At 47.8% G+C, this 20,596-nt stretch overlaps 1 protein-coding gene across 2 annotated transcripts in view; it reads right to left on the minus strand.

Annotated features, from left to right (window-relative positions):
* Nucleotides 1-20,596, minus strand: part of LOC116398542 (gamma-aminobutyric acid receptor subunit pi) — a 74,975-nt gene that overhangs the window by 9,012 nt on the left and 45,367 nt on the right. For both annotated transcript variants that reach the window (XM_031874938.1, XM_031874928.1), the window contains 4 exons: nt 9,839-9,951; nt 4,104-4,171; nt 3,456-3,673; nt 1,524-1,606 (listed from right to left, as the gene is read on the minus strand). In XM_031874938.1, coding sequence (XP_031730798.1) covers nt 1,524-1,606; nt 3,456-3,673; nt 4,104-4,171; nt 9,839-9,951 — 482 coding nt within the window. The remainder of the gene's footprint in view (nt 1-1,523; nt 1,607-3,455; nt 3,674-4,103; nt 4,172-9,838; nt 9,952-20,596) is intronic.

A 20,596-nucleotide genomic window follows, 5' to 3' on the forward strand; every position in this document is an offset into this window, starting at 1 on the left:
AGAGAGAGAGAGAGAGAGAGAGAGAGAGATTGTAGGAGAGGGTGGGAGAGACAGAGAGAGAGAGAGAGAGAGAGAGAGAGAGAGAGAGATGCAGATATTTAATGTGAAATTATTGAGCTGAGCGGAGGAAGGATCCATCATCCTCTCAGTTACCTAACTTTAACCTCCAGATGTCTTTTTGTCTGCTAAGTGGGACCGGAGTTGACTGGAGCTGCCATTAAATGTTTTATTTGGCACCGAGGTCCTGGTGGGCTTCTGGCAGGGATCAGACTTAGCTTAGGCTGGCTGGCTGTCATTTAATAGCACAGAGCAAAAGCAAGCTGGGAAGCAATACGGCAGATGAGGGATGGAGGCTAAGGAAGCAGAAAGGGAGGGGGGGGGGGGGGGGGAGATTTTCTTCCTTCCACCCCTTGCTAAGGCCCAAAAAAAAAGAATCCATCCATGTTACTCAATCGTAATTGCAATTTGCTTTACTTATAAACATACTGCCACCGCATTTCCATTTGAAACCATTGACAGCATGTCAAAATAAGACAAATCACTGTCAATGTCATGAAAATAAATTGCTTTAAAAAGCATAGTTGGATCATTAAAGGACTAATATCGACATTTTTGGAAACACGTATTTGGTCTGAAAGTTAGAAGATTGATATCTGTGCATTAGAGGTGCTGCAGGGAAATTTTGTTGTAAACAAAAAAAAAATATGTGTAAACACCTCACCGAATCCAGGCTGTTCTCATCAGCGTTAGTAGCTATACCTACGAAAAATAACGTGTATAATCCGCAATTCGCAGATATGAGGAAGTATAAAGGCCACACAGGGCGGTAAGGGAGGGCGATGAATGGGTCCAACAAACAGCGGTCTTTGACCCAGGAGACCGCTGTTTGTTACCCATAGGAAACGAGATGTCAAGGTTTATTTATTTGACCCATAACTTGCGTACTTCAGTTACAGCACTTCCGTGGTTATTTTAATTCAAATGATCTTTTCCGAAACCGAACTAAGTAGTTTTGTTGCCTCAACTTAGCGTAAGTTGAAACACATGTTGCTGGCTCTTGTGGGAAAACGCACAAAAAATGAGCGGTATCTTTTCGTAAGACATCATACGAACCACTTTATGAGGATCGGTTGCCAGATCACATCACGTGTATTCTTCAGGAGCCCATTAGCTTAGCTTAGCATAAAGACTGGGAGCAGGGTAGCTTCCCTAGCTGTTCCTTTAAAGTGTAGACAATTTTCCAATGCTCATGACGGTAATTTATGACAGACGAACCCACACAGGGACAATACTCCATCGTGACCGGAATTGCCCCTGCTATTTGATCCACTGTGTGAAATAAGCACGCAGTCTCTCACACACACACACACACACACCAGCAGTTTAGAAGATGAGAGAAAGTGATCCGTTTGATCCTTCGGTTTGATCAGATTCATTTGACATCGTGCCCACCCACCAAGTCACTGCCACAGCTTGACGCTGCACACTTGGGTTTCTCTTTATTAAGTGCGAAGTGTCCTTACAGCTCTCCAGTTGCAGCGTGCAGGTCTGCTTGTCCATGGGATACTTGGTCAGATCCATGTTGCAAGCCACAGTGGTGGTGATCCTAGAAAAAAATCAAAGTAGTATTACAAGGAAAGCCAATGCGGAAGTGCCTTATACTTGCATATTCTCTAATGGCCTGCAGGGGGCTACTCCTCTGGTTGCAAAAAGTCTGATTGTATAGAAGTCTATGAGAAAATGTATCAAACATGGAAGTGTTTGATACATCTAATGATGGACAGTGTTATGAAGCTCTGGTGATCGATGTGACGCAGCCATGACTCATCATGTCTGGAGGCTTCCTATTGGCTGATGGAGTAATTAGGGAGGGTAGTTTGGGTTTAACTTCAATCCATGCTTCACACTTAGGAGTCTGCACTTTAGAATAACACTTTGCTAAAAGATTAAAATAATTTCTTTGAAATGTCATACATAATCACGATTCATAACCAGGCAAAGGGACACTGATTTTCTGTATTGAATAATTTATATTGTTTAAACTTCTCTACACCAATAAGCTGTAGCACATTGACTTATAAAAGGAAAAATAACCGGAGGGGGCCCCTTAAAAAATATCTGATTTCTGGCTTCATATTTTTCATCAGAGACACAAACTGGACCCTCGTCAACCATAAAAGTAGAATACGGTAATTTTGACTGCTCAACTGCTCCGATGGCCTCAGTGCTTTCTCATGTACCCCCCCCACCCACCCCCCACCCCCCGGCGAGGTGTTGAGGTGTCCTCAACACCTCGCATTTCTCACTCTTGGCTCTGTCCCTCTTCACAGCCCTAAATTCCCCCGAGGTGGCCATCCCTAACTTCACTACATTTATTTCGGCTTGTTTTTCTCTGACTAGGCTCGACTCTCTGACTGTGACGCCTCACCCTCCACATTTCCTCTGTCAGGGTAAAAGCCCGGAATCTGTGCAGTTCTCTGTACGGAGGCAAAGGTCCGTGAAGACTAGGCCACACACCCACACACACACACACACACGCATACACACACACACACACACACACACCATAAATCAACACACGTCACACTGCATATAACAATATCACGCACTTGTTAGAAATGAAAGCATGAATCAAAAGTCACAGACGAGCATGTTCGCACTCCAGAAAGCGATGCAGGGCCCTGTTGATGTTTACAGTGTAGGGAGACATGATTAACTGTGAGGCCAGACTGAGGCGAGACCTGAATACCCAACCCAATTTACTCTAACATGCCGCCCACGTACATTTCTACCCCCCCCCCATGATAGTTACAGAGTTGCCATTAGAACTAGCTAGAATGTCTCCCATGTACTCACTTCCTCTCTTTCTCATTGTGTAACGACGACATAACTCGTATGCAGTTCAGCACCGCTGAGCTCCAGGCGCAACAACGGACTGTTTGGGGTAGGGGGGGGGGGGGGGGGGCAAAGTCAAATCAATTCACAGACAGGCTGAGGTTAAAGCTCGCAACATAGAAGCAGTGGGATGTGTAAATCCCATTATCGCGGGCTTAAAAGAGCCAAACAAATCCACTTGCTGGATCATCTTTAACCCTTCTATCTATAACCTGCCTGCTTGGCACAACGTCTAATCAGAAAGTCAAGGCGAGAGGCTCGCCAAGAGCTCGTCAGATGCTAAGCACCTCGCACACAGAGCAATCAACGCTGGGGAAGGTGCGAAACGGGACTCGCCGTTGCTTCGATGGCCCACCGCTCATTGTATTGACAGATCACGCCCAAGTAATATAATTGACACAACTCTCTGCCTTGCAATCGTATTATCTACAAATTCAACCCGCACTTCCTCCCTCAGCCAATTTATCCTCCGTTCCCCTTGCCTCCTTTGCGTCATCTGTTGGAGCAAACAAACCAAAGCAACAAGCAATAAAGCACTGAGCTTTGTGCTTTATTCCCACCTCAGCGCGTAAAGGACGGTCCCGTTGGGGAAGATGCGTATCAGCCTGTTCTCCACGGTGATGTCGTGGAGGAAGGACTTCTTGGAGTCCACGATGAAGGTGTCGGGGACCCAGAGCAGCTCCACAAGCCGCCCGTCCAGGCTCAGGCTCTTGTTGCCCTCGAACACCAAGCGCTCGTCCGTCCAGCGCTGGCGGAGGAATATGGTGGCGGTGTAGTCCTGTGGGATGGGGGGGGCTCAGAGGTCACAACAGAGCTAATGGACTACTTTAACAAGCGTGTCACAAATACGCTGACAAATAAGTGACGTTTTTGCAAACCAAGCTTTCTTTTGAGAACCTGTATTTCATTAGTCAGCTTGTGCCTTTTTTTTCTTCTTTTTGCATTGTTTGGTATTAATGGCGTCAGGTCCCTAAGCTCCCTCTGTAGTAATCCACAGCATTGCTTCACATCAGCAAGTCTGTTCTGGTTTTGACATTATGTATAGTGATGGGCCCATGAGATTTTGCGTGTGAGGAAACATCTCAGCGGGCAAGCCTATTTAGACAGAGCCTGGTTTAATCAGAAGGCTAGTTGTCTCGCCACTCCTCCAATGGGATTGGACGGCTGATAAAAAAGTGAGTGATTAGCATATAAAAATATTGTCTTACCATGTTGATCTCTGAGATAGTGTCAATGCTGGCAATGTCCAGGCTCATACCCACTGTTACAGGACCATCTAGAAACAAAGAAAGAAACCACTAATAAACTGCTGATCGTGTCATCTACTGCATAATCCCCACCATTGAATATATGTCTGAGTGTCCATGCATACATACAGATGGCTACGACTGTACATGTGACTGGGTGAGTTATATGACACAGCAGGGTATATTGAGAATGCACAGGGATCTACAGTGTTGTATAATGACAGTTTCTTTAAGGACAGCACATTTAAAATGCTAAAGACCCCACATCGCTGGCACATCAGCAGCTGCAGTCTGTCGAGTGTGAACCCCCTTGAGGGAATTAGTTCTCGATGGCTCACCATCAAAGAGGGGTAACTTCGTTGCTCTCTTATGTTTCATCTTCCCATTTTCCTTCTCTCTTATCAATCTTCGTTTCTGTGAGAGGCTAATGAGTCTGTTGTCATACTGCAGATATTTGGGAAATATGCTTTCTGCGATTTCTGATGAGATAAGATAAGACGATCTATATGACCTCCTCCGCGAATCGCCACCTTAACGTGGTGGAGGAGTTTGAGTGGCTCAGTGATCCTGGGAGCTATGTTGTCCGGGGCATTAGCCCCTGGTAGGGTCTCCTCCCAAGGCAGAGAGTTGGACTTTGTCCTTTTCTGGAGTTGCCCAGGGTGACAGGCGCCGGGCGGGAGTGGGGATACTCACGAGCCCCCGGCTGAGCGCCGCTGTGTTGGAGTTCTCCCCGGAGAATGAGAGGGTCACCTCCATGCGCCTACGGGTTGTGGGGAGCAAGGCTCTGACTGTGGTTTGTTCTTATGCACCAAACAGCAGTTCAGAGTATCCGGCCTTCTTGGAGTCGGTGGGAGGGGTCCTGGAAAGGGCGCCACCTACCGACTCCATAGTTCTCCTGGGGGACTTCAATGCTCACGTGGGCAATGATGGAGAAACCTGGCGGGGGGTGATTGGGAGGAACAGCTTGCCCGATCTGAACCCGAATGGTGTTATTGGACTTCTGTGCTTGCCACGGTTTGGCCATAACGAACACCATGTTCGAACATAAGGTGGCTCATAAGTGTACCTGGTACCAGAACAGCTTAGGCCGGAGATCAATGATCGACTTTGTAATCGTATCATTTGATTTGCGGCCGTATGTCTTGGACACTCGGGTGAAGAGAGGAGCAGAGCTGTCAACTGATAACCACCTGGTGGTGAGTTGGATCAGATGGCAGGGGAACCGTTTGGAAAGACCCGGCAAGCCCAAACGTGTAGTGAGGGTGAACTGGGAACGTCTGGCGGAGGACCCTGTCCGGGAGGTCTTTAACTCCCACCTCCGGAAGAACTTCTCTCACATCCCGAGGGAGGTTGGGGACATGGAATCCGAATGGACCATGTTCAAAGCCTCTATTGTGGACGCGGCTGCTAGGAGCTGTGGCCGGAAGGTCATCGGTGCCTGTCGTGGCGGCAACCCGAGAACCCGGTGGTGGACACCGGAGGTGAGGGAAGCCGTCAAGCTGAAGAAGGAGACCTTCAAGGCCTGGTTGGCCCAGGGGTCTCCCGAAGCAGCTGACAGGTACCGGCAGGCCAGAAGGGCTGCAGCTGCGGTGGTCGCGAATGCTAAAACTCGGGCATGGGAGGAGTTCGGGGAGGCCATGGAGAAGGACTTTCGGTTGGCCTCAAGGAGGTTCTGGCAAACCATCCGACGGCTCAGGAAAGGAAAGCAGGGCTTACCCCAGGCTGTTCTCAGCAGGGGGGGTAACTGCTGACCCGGACAGGGGACATCGTCGGGCGGTGGAAAGAGCACTTTGAGGAACTCCTAAACCCGATCAACATGTCCTCTGCAGAGGAGGCAGCGCCTGAAGATCTAGGGGGAGGCTCACCCATATCCCTGGCAGAGGCCGCTGAGGTAGTCAAAAAGCTCCTTGGTGGCAAGGCGCCAGGGGTGGATGAGATCCGCCCTGAGATGCTGAAAGCGCTGGACATAGTTGGACTGTCCTGGCTGACACGCCGCTTCAATGTCGCATGGGGGTCGGGATCAGTGCCCATGGACTGGCAGACCGGGGTGGTGGTTCCCATTTTCAAAAAGGGGGACCGGAGAGTATGCTCGAATTACCGGGGTATCACACTACTCAGCCTCCCGGGGGAGGCTTATGCCAGGGTGCTGGAAAGGAGGCTCCGACCGTTTGTCGAATCTCAGATACAAGAGGAGCAATGCGGATTCCGTCCCGGCCGTGGAACAGTGGACCAGCTCTTTACCCTCGCAAGACTACTGGAGGGGTTCTGGGAGTTTGCCCAACCAGTCTACATGTGTTATGTGGACTTGGAGAAGGCTTTCGACCGGGTCCCTCGGGGGTTCTTGTGGGGGGTGCTGCGGGAGTATGGGGTGCCGGACCCATTACAACGGGCGATCCGGTCTCTGTACGACTGCAGTAGGAGCTGTGTCCGCATTCTCGGCAATAAGTCAGACACGTTCCCGGTGGGTGTTGGCCTCCGCCAGGGCTGCCCTTTGTCTCCGGTCCTGTTCGTGACTTTCATGGAGCTGGCCTGGGAATGCCTCGGGATCCCCCAGAATGAGCTGGAACATGTTGCCGGTGAGAGGGAAGTCTGGGTCAGCCTGCTTGGCCTGTTGCCAACGCGACCCGACCCCGGATAAGCGGAGGAAAATGGATGGATGGATGGATCTATATGACTCATGTCTGTACTATAAATATGAAGCCAAGGTTAGCATCCGCGGTCCTGTTCGTGACTTTCATGGACAGGATATCTAGGCGCAGCCGGGGGGTGGAGAACGTCAGGTTCGGGGGTCTCGGGATCGCCTCTCTGCTGTTTGCAGATGATGTGGTCCTGTTAGCCTCCTCGGATCGTGACCTCCAGCATTCACTGGGGCGGTTTGCAGCCGAGTGTGAAGCGGCGGGGATGAGAGTTAGCACCTCCAAATCTGAGGCCATGGTGCTCTGCCAGAAACCGGTGGATTGCTCCCTCCAGGTGGGGACGGAGTGCCTACCTCAAGCGAAGGAGTTCAAGTATCTCGGGGTCTTGTCCACAAGTGAGGGTAAGATGGAGCGGGAGATCGACAGACGGATCGGTGCAGCTGCAGCAGTAAAGCAGGCGCTGCACCGGACCGTCTTGGTGAAGAGGGAGCTGAGCCGGAAGGCAAAGCTCTCAATTTACCACTCGGTCTACGTTCCTACCCTCACCTATGGTCACGAACTCTGGGTCGTGACCGAAAGGACAAGGTCGCGGCTACAAGCGGCCGAAATGAGCTTCCCCCGTAGGGTGGCCGGGCTCAGCCTTAGAGATAGGGTAAGGAGCTCGGTCATCAGGAGGGAGCTTGGAGTCGAGCCGCTACTCCTTCGCGTCGAAAGGAGTCAGCTGAGGTGGTTCGGGCATCTAATTAGGATGCCTCCTGGACGCCTCCCACTGGAGGTTTTCCAGGCACGTCCAACTGGGAAGAGACCCCGGGGAAGACCCAGAACACGCTGGAGGGATTACATCTCCCAGCTGGCCTGGGAATGCCTTGGGATCCCCCAGAATGAGCTGGAACATGTTGCCGGTGAGAGGGAAGTCTGGGTCAGCCTGCTTGGCCTGTTGCCACCGCGACCCGACCCAGGATAAGCGGAGGAAAATGGATGGATGGATGGTTAGCATCCGCTTAGCTAAGTTTAGCTTAGCAAATAGTCTGAAAGCTGTGGAAAACAGCTAGCCTGGTTCTGTCCAAAGGCAAACAATCCACCTACCAGCGCCTCTAAAGCTCACTTGTTAACATGTTGTATGTGTTTTATTGAATTATGTACAAAAGATGTTGATGGAGTGTAAAAACCAAACACTTCCGTCTGGATTGAGTTACCTTTGGACAGAGCCAAGCTAACAGTGTCAACAAAAGTTGCGTTTCCACCATAGACTGTATATAAGAAGTGGACGTAGTCACAGTGACGTCCCCCACTGGTTTGTGGACTGCTGTTTTGAAGCCTAAAGTTTGGCATTTTGGCCGTCGCCATCTTGGTTTTTTGCAATCAGATGTATTCCAAGAAAGTGGAGCTAACCAAATGCTGAATGAAACATTTTTAGGTGACAAAAATGTTACAGAAAACACATTGTCAAAGGGTTTAAGTTCTAAAATGACAGACAACTCCCAGACAGGATAACGCTGTGGTAGACACCTGTCCATCACAAGATAGCCACACCCTTAAACATACTCTGCTTTATGGTCTATTTGACTCTAAATGGACCATCATTTACTAAATGAACATTATGCTGTATTGAAGAAGACTTGAAACTAGAGATTGAGACCATAAACTCATGTTCACAATGTTTACTGAGGTAATAAATCAAGTGAGAAGTAGAGTAATTTTCTATAGACTTCTATACAATCAGACTTTTTGCAACCAGAGGAGTCGCCCCCTGCTGGTCATTAGAGAAAATGCAAGTATAGGTTACTTCCGCACTGGCTTCACTTTTCGGAACCAGAGGTTGCTGCCTGGTTTCCACCGAGAAGTTCCAGGTCATTTTTGTCCCAGGGCTATTTCAAGGAACTAAAACATTGCTTTAGCCCACTGTTGTTTCAATAGCGGTCTAAAGATCTACAAAGATGAGGCAAATTAGTCCACTGACATATGAAAAAGCAACATAATCACCTCATCTAACTCTCAGCAAGAAAACGAATAAGCATATAACCCAAAACATCGAACTAATCATTTCAGGTTACTTCTTCAGCATGAGAATTAATGATTACGTTTTGAGTAAGAGGGCAGAACTGTCTGCATGGAGCGAACCTGCTGGCTGTGCCTGCGGCTGTCTGGCCAGAGGATGACAGTGACGGGCAGTGAAACCTGCACCTTGCACCAAAATGTTGAAAATATTCTCACTTTTTTGTGGCTGGAAATGCCATGAAAACACAAAGCACCAGAGATGGGGTGTGTGTTGACAGCGCTACAGCTGTCCCATATCTCGTGAAGCATTTAGGGAATGTATAAAATCAATGTAAGTTCTCAGAGCATAATGCAAATACATGTGCGTGGGTGTGTGAATGTGTGTGTTCGCAGTGCTTCTGCCGCCAATTTGTGCCAAGCTCGCGTTCCAAGGCGGGAGGAGCGGCGATTATGCTGAATGGCATTCGCCTTGGTAAAGTCCGAGGTGCTATTACAGATCAAACAGCGAGTAAACAAACCATAATCACATTGTGGCGGATTCCTCGGAGCCCAGAACAATAACGGCGGCGAGGGATTTTGCGGTGGAATGACATAACATCGTTCCTCTGAGAGCAAACACTGAGATAGACTCTGCTTCTCTATTGGAAAGCAAATTAGTCGCCCACTAAAAAAATTGGAATCTAAATCATGACACGTATTAGCAGCCCTGATCTGCTCACAATGTTATATGTCCACATTTATACAGATATTAGTATTTTAAGTATATAAAGCACTCTTTTACAGGCTTCGTACCAGAGTTTGTTGTTCTCTTCTGCATGTGTTTCCTTATTACCATTTCATTACTTCCAAAGGATTTATGGGACAATATCAAAGATAAACTTCTTTTCATATCATTTTATACATATGCAGTAAATTGAAATGCATGCATGTCAGACTATATTACTCCGAAGGGACAGGCGAGCACAAAATTGCAATTTGAACCCCTCTCGCTCTCTGCCAAACACACATTTCCCGGGAGTGTTCTGTCGTGTCCGTGGCTGCATGTGTCTGCAGTTTCCTTACTGTCAAAGAAAGGCCTGAGGTACTTGTTGTATCCTTTCATCAGCCTATGAATGGTAGGAGGCAGAATCTCTCCCTCCTTCACTTCTGCGTTGAGCATCGAGTTCTCTAACAACCTGAGAACAAAGACAGACAGAGAGAGAGAGAGGGAGAGAGGGGGGGGGGGGGGAAGGAAAGAGCGAGAGGAGGTAAAGGAAAAAACACAGAGACGAAAATTATTTTTTATTCCTCATCCCGTCGTGCATTTACCAGGCGGATTCCTCTTCACGAGCGCCTCACTGTTCACAGAAATCTGCAGGGTGTCGATTGAGTTCCACAGCAAATATTAGAAACCATGCTGGCTGGGAGAAAAGGTGGGAGACTAAAATGGCAACTGAAAAGCAGCAGGAAGAGGAGAACAAAAACACTGCTTTTAATTATTTGGTTACCTCAGATTGACCGGGTTCAGGATATTTTAAACCACCCTTCTCTCTGTTTTTTATTTTTTTGCCATTCACTTACGCCTTTAAAATTACCATTCGATTTCATGAGATATTTCTTTCTCCGTTGTTTCTCAATGCTATCCTTAAAGGCACATTGAAGTGTGGGAAGATGATTATATTGCTGGCAATTGCGGCGGGGAAAAGAACGCTCATTGCGCCTTCCCCAGTGGTGTGTGTGTGTTTGTGTATGAATCGGGCTCTAAATACGGAAACGCCTGCTCTGTGGAGGAAGCCCTGAGGCACGTGCCATGATGTAAGAAGGAGCAGAGGCAAGACAGATCGGGCCATGTGCAGAGGCAGGAAACATTCATCTCCGTATGCTGGCAGAGCTTCCGAGTCTCCTCTGTCACTTGTGCGCCGCCGTCGTCAAATGAGTGACAAGGAGAGCAAGAACACAGAGGCCAGATGCTTTTCTTATCAGACTCATCAGATGCCAACACATTCAGTCATTCATCGCCACGAGGGTGAAGAAAGTGCTACGCGTTTTAAAGCACCAGCGTGTTACTGAAAATGAATTTCGGCACGTTAATTGCTGTAAACAAGTTAATCGTTTTGACTCAAGATGATTAGTAGTTTCAATGTCGTGCCAGTCTTGTTCTATAAACGCTTTTGCTTCTTGTCATAAGGTGGCAGAAAAGCAACGCCCTCTTTGTTTTGTGCTATAAAGCAACCTCCTTTTGCAATCCAGTAGCTTTCCTGCTATTTCTGACCCTGTAGAACGCCGTTGCTTCCTGGTGGTGATGACCCTGTATATGTTAATTATAGAAATGTCTCAGGATGGATGCAATGATTTATTGATGAGAAAATGCTGCATGTAAGTTTTGCTTTCTGTAGGGAGACGCAGCCTTTGCACTTACCGCTAGCAGCTCTGTGAGGCTGTACCGAGGCGCAGCAGTGCTTTGACCTCAATGCTAATGTTAGCATAGAAACATGCTCACAGTGACAACACTAACATGCTGCTGTTTAACAGGTTAGGCTTAGGTTAGTGTGTTAGCACGCTAACATTTGCGAAATAACACCAAACAAAAAGCACTGAAGAAAATTACGAGAGTTTCTACTTTTTGTTTTGGAGGGCTTAAGTCATACACTATCGTATTGGACACAGTGATATTTTAGCCTCATTATGGCCTGAGGGGAACAGGAATGGCAATCCATTCAACGTTTTTTGAAGAATTTAAAACCAGAAACGCTTGATGAAAAGTTAGGTTGCCACTCGTTGGGATTCATCCTCTGGGGACCTTGATTAATTCTGCGGAATTTCATCAAAATCCATTCAGTATTTGTCGAGACATTTCACACAAAACCAAGACTGTTAACCTCATGGGACATTTAGTCAGGGCAGCCTGGTGTTACTTCCAGGTCGTCAAATCCCGATGCTTGGTCATTGCCCCACGGTGTCTTCATAGTGACGCACAAGGCCCCCCTTAAGCACCTTTGCAAACCCATCCGCGTCAATATTCAATTTTCAGAGTAACAGGCGTAGTATTAAGAGCAAGAGGGTCCACTAAAGGCCAGAGTGAGGGGTGGTGGATGGACCAAACAAACACAGGACACAGATCTATGAATCACAAAGCCCTTTTCATGTCTTCCCCATGAGAGGCCGGGCTGTGAATGCACCACACGGCCCGAGAGCCGAAACTTCTTAACCGCACAGGCTTCTACAAAAAAATGCAGAAAAAAAAAGGCACTGAAAAAGTCTCCTCTGCGAGACTCATAACTAGTTTCACCTGACTGTGTCAAATCAGCTTAGACTGTGGGGTAACTCGCTCCCAGCGCACTGTTGCTGTGCCGCATATAGTCTCACTCACTTGGCTCGCAGCCTGTTGTTTCAGCAGGCAACAGACTCGGATGGGAAAGCTATGTTAGTGCCGGCATGCTGCATTATCAATCTGGGTCGCCCTGTGTGACCCTCATTACATTCACAAAATGGTTTTGCATCTGTGTAACTGTATAAGTGGTTTCGTGTGTGGTTTTTTTTCCTGAATGTGTCTGTGCCGTGGCAGAGATGAGAGAAATGGGAAAAAATAAAACATGTGAGAGGGAGGAATGTGATAAAAAAATAAAATAAAAATAAAAAAAGGAGTAGCATTCAAGCCAAATACAGAAAACAAAATTTATTGAGCACTTACTGTTAGCGACAGAGCTACTTATATTTGATGTTTTTTTTTACGATCTGATAATGAAACGCATCTCCGACCAGAATGTGTGCTAAGAGCTTCCGGCTCCTCTCACGCTATCCATCTCTGCAAATCCCCAGGCTCTCGAACTTTTGGCTGTCTAAACCTTCACCTGCAGACGGGTATGAGACCTGAGCTCTCATACCTGCCAAAACACTCGCTATCCACTGAGCCCTGACAATGGGGAAAAAATAAAATAATAAGAAGAAAAGGATATTGAACCCTCACAGAATCCCACTAATATGATCAACTCCTCCTTGTTATGTTCGTGCAAAGGCGGCATTGTGGTGAACACAAGAGGACATTTAGGCTGTGACTGTGACTGGCAACCTCACACAAACACACACCTATACACACACACACACACACACACACACACACACACACACACAAACAAACACTCATATTTATGTATTGTAGGGTCCCTCTCCCAACCCAGATGAAAGCGCAGCCTGTGGAGTGCACCGTTTCCCAGGATGCACGCTGACAGCACCTGACACACCTGCTCACCAGGCTGTCTATCAAGAATAACAAGATGACACGTTGAATGCCCTCAACCGAGCTGAGGAGGGGCCTCTGCCATACTAAGTAACAAGCTAACGCTCTCAACACAATCGCAAAAAAAACTAAATATAAACTTATATGTATGCCTCTATATTAGCCCGGGAGGAACTGTACGTTAGCTGCCATATTATACCGTGTATTCTATAGGCTATTGCGGGAATATTTGAATGTACACTAGTAGTAAAGTAGCTTAAGCAGGGTATGACTATGTGTATATTTGTCTACTTGCAGATTAGGCAGTGCCGCCTCACACTTCATCATGTGACGGCACCAGCTGGGTTTCCACTCACAAACTAAACACATGCAGGGTACGCTTAAACCACCCGAGTGTGTCTCTCTGCCCATGAGGACTGACACCCTGTCCAGGGAGCCTCTGACCCGTCGCACCCCGAGATGGGCTCCGGCCGGCTCACAACCCTGAACGGGGCAAGCTCCATCTGTCAAATGGATGGACAGGCGCATTGTTTTTTCACATTACATTTGGTGTTAAAGACAAGCTAATCAACGGATCATACAACTCGCGGTTTGGATCGAATCACAGATCAGAGTCACAGATCGGATCAGTACAAAAGAAAAAAGGGAGCAAATATGACTTACAGATCCCTAATCAGGTTTTTTTTGCCGCTATAATTGCAGAACATTGATGATCCTCACTGGCAGATACGAATCCCTTTGTTGTTTGATTATAGCAGCTGGTCTACACGGCTCCAGACTTTTTTTTTTTGCCACCGTCCCAAAATTAATTTCAACCACTCTGAAGTCAACCATCAAACATTCTAAATGTTATGCTTTTACTTTGCTGTAGTAATTTATAGTGTTTTTTTCTTCATAAAAACACAGCATTATAATGATAAGGAAATAAAAGATTGTATGTTTGATTCAAACAAATCTTGTCATAATTTGAATGACGTATCATAAGCTGCTTAGAGCTTGTGTTAGGAAGTTAAACGGCTCATAATTCATCTCTAATATCTATTTATGTTGTTGTTGTAACAACTGGATTTATTCAAGTTTCTCATCAAAACTACATTTCATGAGATTACATTTGAACACATCATGCAACGTTATAATTGAACTTCGCCCAATATTCATGTTCAATGAACAGAGCCTGACCGCTTAAAAATGTAACTGAACTTAACCTCCGTTCCTTTGCCGTTAGCGGTGCTGCTAACACTACCAGCTCTCCTACGATCAATTTCAACACGGATTGATTGTTCACAATGTAACATTATCAGAGATCAGCGACTAGAAAAGCATAAACGATGTCCTGATCGCAGATTTGACTGAATATTGGCGGATAACGATCGTCAGTCAAACTTTATTTCACACTGTGATGGTTAACGTTAAACTGTGTAATTATTCCGAGGGGGAATCCATACGTTTACGGATCGACAGCGGTCCGTTACACCACTACTAATCAACTAAACGCCAGCGAAACCCTGTGACAGACACGTGATCTCTGGTGATCATCTACCAGGGAGATGGACGCAAACGCATGTAGCAGATCAGCACTTTGACTCCCTGCTGAAACAGGAACGTCGGCTGAGTGCTTGATCCGTCATGGCGTTTGGAACAGATATACATTATCCGCACAGACGCATTATGCCGTGGATGTAAACATCGTCTTCTAACGTGCTAATTGGCCAGTCGTCGCTGATCACTTCTTCTTGGCCCCCCCTGAACTCGGTGGGATGGAAGTGCCAGCGGGAGACAATGATCAGTGCGTCTCTTTCGGTCATGATCAGAGTCTTCTGTTATTCTCGGTAATGAGCCCTTTGGTTTGCTTATTGTGCGCCTGCTTCTCTCCTTGTTCTTTCACTCTCTCTCTCTCTCTCTCTGTCACAGTATTAACAATCAATGTCTGGGTTGCTTCACTGCGCCGTGATGAAGATAATTAGTCAAACTGTTACACCCATCATATGACTGCTGGCTATACTGTATGAGAAATAAGCATGAAAACACCAGTAACGCTTGTAATTACTCAGTAGTCACCAATGAAAGGAAGAAACCAGAAACGAACCGCCAATTAAAACAGGACAGGTGGACAGTGGTCCCAGAGTAAGGCGAAATCCACTACCGCGTAGCTTGAAAGATCATAATTCATCATTTTGACAATGTTTTCATTTGCTTTTCTTTTCAAGAGTTTGATGATTAACTTAGCATAACGACTAGAAGCAGAGGTACTCACATACTCGTCGACTGTCAATGGGAAAGGAGTCTATCGCTTATTGTTAGCGAAGCTACATCAACTCAGCTACATAATTCAGTTTTATGCTGCGATACCCGGAGCTCTTTCACCAGAGATGAGCTCATGAACATCAGGGGTACAACTACAGCGGACTTAGTCCCAACTTTTCTGCTAACTTCTGTGGAATTACTGGACATTCTAGACAAAGGTGCGCTCGCCTTAGCCCATGCAGTGAGACGCCGTAGTAGAGGGAAACAGGCCGGCGTGCTCGTGCGTCTTCGCACACGTGGATTCCGCACACCACTGCCGGGCATATTTCTCTCAAACGTCCACTCACTGTGCAACAAACTGGACGAACTTCAGCTACTGGTGAGGAGAGACAGAGACTTTTCTTCATCCTCCGTTTTGTGCTTCACTGAGACCTGGCTCTGTGGATCGATACCCGACTCTGCGCTCCAGCTGGCTGGCTTCCAGCTGTTCAGAGCGGATCGCGATACGGAGGTCTCCGGCAAATCGAAGGGTGGAGGAATCTGTTTCTACTCCAACAGTGGCTGGTGCAACGATGTGACAGTGATTCTCCAGCACTGTTCTCCTGATCTGGAATATTTTATCATTAACTGCAAACCCTTCTACTCCCCCCGTGAGTTCGCTTCATTTATACTGGTCGGTGTTTACATGCCGCCGCAGGGCAACGTGAAGGAGGCACAGCGCGCGCTTGCCGACCAGATACTGTGTGTGGAGCGGACCTATCCGGACTCTCTAGTTATTGTCCTTGGTGACTTTAACAAAGGAAACCTCAGCCATGAACTCCCCAAATACAGACAGTTTATTAAATATCCGACCAGAGAGGAGAACATTCTGGACCACTGTTACACCACAATCAGCAGGGCCTATCACGCCGTCCCTCGTGCTGCACTGGGTCTCTCTGACCACGTCATGGTCCATCTGATTCCTTCATACAGGCAGAAACTCAAACTCTGTAAACCTGTGGTGAGGAAATTTAAGAAGTGGACCAGTGAAGCTATGGAGGATCTTCAGGCGTGCTTCGACTGCACAGACTGGGATGTATTCAGGACTGCTACCAACAGTCTGGATGAGTACACAGGCTGTGACTTCATATATCAGCTTCTGTGAGGACAGCTGTGTTCCATCAAGCACCAGGGTGTGTTACAACAATGACAGCAAATGACAGCAAATTGCTCTCAGCAAATGACTTCTGCTTCTGTCTGGAGAGGCCTTAGACAGATCACCAATTACAAGCCTAAACCCCCCACTCCATGAACGACCTCCGCCTGGCAGACGAGCTGAACGAGTTCTACTGTCGCTTTGATGGACAATGGGACAGCCCAGACTCCATCCCCCACAGCTCCATCAACCAGCCCCAGACCACCAGGAACCCCCCTCCCCATCCCAGCAGGGGCCCATGCCTCTGTATCACCCATCACAGTGTCCCCAACACCCCCCTACCCAGTGACGACTCTCTCTATCCTGGAGAGTGACTTCAACAGGCTCTTTAAAAAACAAAACTCCCGCAAAGCAGCCGGCCCAGACTCTGTCTCCCCCTCCACCCTGAAGCATTGTGCCGATCAGCTGTCTCCGGTGTTTACAGACATCTTCAACACCTCCCTGGAGACATGCCATGTACCAGCCTGCTTCAAGGTCTCCACCATCATCCCCGTCCCCAAAAATACAAGGATCACAGGACTTAATGACTACAGGCCCGTCGCCCTGACCTCTGTGGTCATGAAGTCTTTTGAGCGCCTTGTCCTGTCTCACCTTAAAACCCTCACTGACCCACTCCTGGACCCCCTGCAGTTCGCCTACAGAGCCAACAGGTCTGTTGACGATGCAGTTAACTTGGCCCTTCATTTCATCCTCCAGCATCTGGACTCCCCAGGAACCTACGCCAGGATCCTGTTTGTGGACTTCAGCTCTGCCTTTAACACCATCATCCCGTCTTTGCTGCAGGACAAGCTCTCCCAGCTGCACGTACCCGACTCCACCTGCAAGTGGATCACAGACTTCCTGTCTGACAGGAAGCAGCACGTCAAGCTGGGAAAACACGTCTCAGCCTCCCGGACCATCAGCACCGTTTCCCCCCAAGGCTGCGTTCTTTCCCCTCTGATCTTCTCCCTGTACACCAACAGCTGCACCTCCAGTCACCAGTCCGTCAAGCTCCTGAAGTTCGCAGATGACACCACCCTCATTGGACTCATCTCTGGTGGGGATGAGTCCGCCTACAGGTGGGAGACTGACCATCTGGTGACCTGGTGCGGTCTGAACAACTTGGAGCTCAACGCTCGAAAGACAGTGGAGATGGTTGTGGATTTCCGGAAGATTGCAGCCCCACATGTCCCTATCACCCTGTGTGACTCTCCCGTCGACGCGGTGGAGTCCTTCCGCTTCCTGGGCTCCATCATATCCCAGGACCTCAAGTGGGAGCTGAACACCAGCTCCATCACTAAAAAGGCTCAGCAGAGGATGTACTTCCTGAGGCAGCTGAAGAAACTCAACCTGCCAAAGACAATGATGGTGCATTTCTACACATCCATCATTGAGTCCATCCTCTGCTCCTCCATCACAGTCTGGTACGCTGCAGCCACTGCCAAGGACAAGGGTAGGCTGCAGTGCATCATTCGCTCTGCCGAGAGGGTGATTGGCTGCAATCTGCCGTCCCTCCAGGACTTGTTCGCTTCAAGGTCCCTGAAGCGAGCAAGGAAGATTGTAGCCGACCCCTCTCACCCTGGACAAAAACTGTTTGTGCCACTTCCATCTGGTAGGAGGCTGAGGTCCATCAGGACCAAGACCTCACGCCACACGAACAGCTTCTTCCCGTCCGCAGTCGGGCTCATTAACAGAGCCCGGGTCCCCCACTGACTCTGTCACCCCAGGACAAATTCCCACCGGTCACTCCCCTGCATCCCTTCTATTACACTCGACACTTTACACTACACTTACATCTCACTTGTTTATAGTCCTGTCGTCTGTTCGTTGTTTATAGTCCTGTTATCTGTTCGTTTGTGCACTTTATTTTATATTTCACTTTATTTTATATTTCATCTTTATTTTATATTTCATTTATTTTATATCTTACTTTATTTCATATTTCATATCTCTTGTAAATTTTAATATGTTTCTACTTGCACTGATTGTTGTTGATTGTTAAATGTTTGCACCTCCCGTCACGCCAAATTCCTTGTATGTTCAACATACATGGCAATAAACGGTTCTGATTGTGATTCTGATTCTGATATCAGTCAGCTTTTGAACTTCAAAGAGAGAGCCAGGCTAACAGTTTCCCCCAGCTCCCAGTCTTCATGCTAGGCTGTTCGCCTCCTGGCTCCAGCTCAAAACTGAATGCATTGATATGAGATTGATTTTGATCTTCTCATTTCAGTGAGCTCACTTTTATCCAGATGTTAAACATGCCACTAGTTAGGGCTGGATCCACCACAATATGCAAAATCTTTCATTTCATTTCAGACCTCTCAGCGATACGGCCTGCGTCCGCTGCCTTTGACATGCAGTCGGAAGCTCCGGTGGGAGGAGGAACGCTCCACAACCGGCAGCAGCGTCTCCTCTCCTGGCCAGGAGCAGAGCTTCATCTCGCTGCTGCCGGTTGTGGAGCATTCCTGCATGTCAAAGGCGGTGGCAAAGCCGGATCTGGGTCTGTCTGCGGCGGGCTGGTGGCTTTCCAAGGCCCAGCTGGAATCTGATCTGTAGGAGTTTCTGGTGAACCTGCGTGATTACGTCTGATTTCGCCAGAATCGGTCCCGGTGGCACCGGTGACAAGCAGTAAGAATAACTATATAGAAATATAGGCAACCTTCTCGCTGATGTTCTTGTTTACTTATGTAGGTTATATAAAGGCTTCAGTATTAAATTGAGACTTAAAAGTTCCTGACAGTAACCTTAAGGGATCAAAAAGCAGTGCATATGTCGGGCAATGATACCTCATAACACATTCACTAGTTAGCTGGTTAACATCCAGTGTAGCAGGGTTAGCTAATGCTAGGACATATGGATATAAAAACAAACAAAAAAGAACACAGTGCACACAAAACATCTGGCCAGCCATGAGCGACCTCCACCACTGCAGGATGGCCTCTGTGCTCTACATTCTGTGGCCCGTAGGCTTGCCTAATGATGGTGGATGTGTGGGTGGAGGAATAGGTTCAGACAGAGCAATACTGTACAGGGATCACAGGGTGGCTCGGAACGAAGGACTCCAAACACTGTGGGGGGAATTCGCCTTTTCAGATCCTGTTTCATGACATAGCCTCCCCAGATAACCGCCCCCCCCACCAACACCCCCACCCCCCACGCTGACTCCTTCATCCCAATCCCTCAAGGCGTCAGCCCGGGCAGCACTTGCACATTTCACAACAGATTAATTCAGCTGAACACCACCCCTACAGAGAGCTGAGTAACGCTTTCCGTGGACCCCCTTCTCCCCCCTCTCCCTTACCCGTCTCTACTCCCGACTTGGCAGTACGCTCATCTCCAATCCGCTCCTCACTCTCCCCTCATTGATTCATGTCATTCTCTGTTCACCAAACTCCCTCAGCTGCCCCCCCCCCGCCCCTTCCCCCTCTCCGCTGCAGGAATCCCCACAGTCATTCGCATGCCACAAAAGTAACACATGTGTGTTCTGTATGCGCACGGGGAGCAATTTGATGAAAATATTACCTTATTCAGGAGCATTGTGCAAATCAGCTGAGCTTGGCCGGGTTTAATAAGGCATAAGGAATATGTTGTTGTTTTTAGTGGTGCCCCCAGAGTGGCGCATGGACGGGTTCCCCGGTGCATTTTCATGAGAAGAATTTGATTTGTTGCAAGCAAATCAGTTATATAGACTCTACTGTTGGTCATATTAGTTTCGTTTCTTCCCTAATATTAGTAAATGGCAGAATTGGATTGGTTCTAATTATGTGGGTTATGCCATTATGATTTACAGTAAATAAGGTCATGTATGGTATGAGGCACAACCCTTAGTTGACCTTCAAGGGCAGAGAATCAAGCGTATTCATATTTACGTGACGGCTAATGACGTGTGCGTATTATTCACTGCTGCAGATCAAATGGGAAGCCATAGAAATCGCTTCCTCGGTACAGTAGGCCATAAGTCTGACGAGGAGGCTGCCGGAGAGAACAGGTAGAACACACGGCATTAGCTCGATCCTCAAGGTGTGCCGGAAACGTTTCCCCCACACTGGATGCTCTGCCTGTCAGGTTGCATTAGGCCTCCTCTTTTTTTTTCAGAGAATATTCTTTCTTTATTTTTTGCCGCTGTGAAATGGGATTTGAGGAAAGTCGCTGCTGCTCTCATAGACAGAGATTATTCTCTCGC

This window comes from Anarrhichthys ocellatus, unplaced genomic scaffold (genome assembly GCF_004355925.1).
Source record: "Anarrhichthys ocellatus isolate YVR2014 unplaced genomic scaffold, GSC_Weel_1.0 scaffold3, whole genome shotgun sequence".
In the NCBI taxonomy this organism is placed as follows: Eukaryota; Metazoa; Chordata; class Actinopteri; order Perciformes; family Anarhichadidae; genus Anarrhichthys; species Anarrhichthys ocellatus.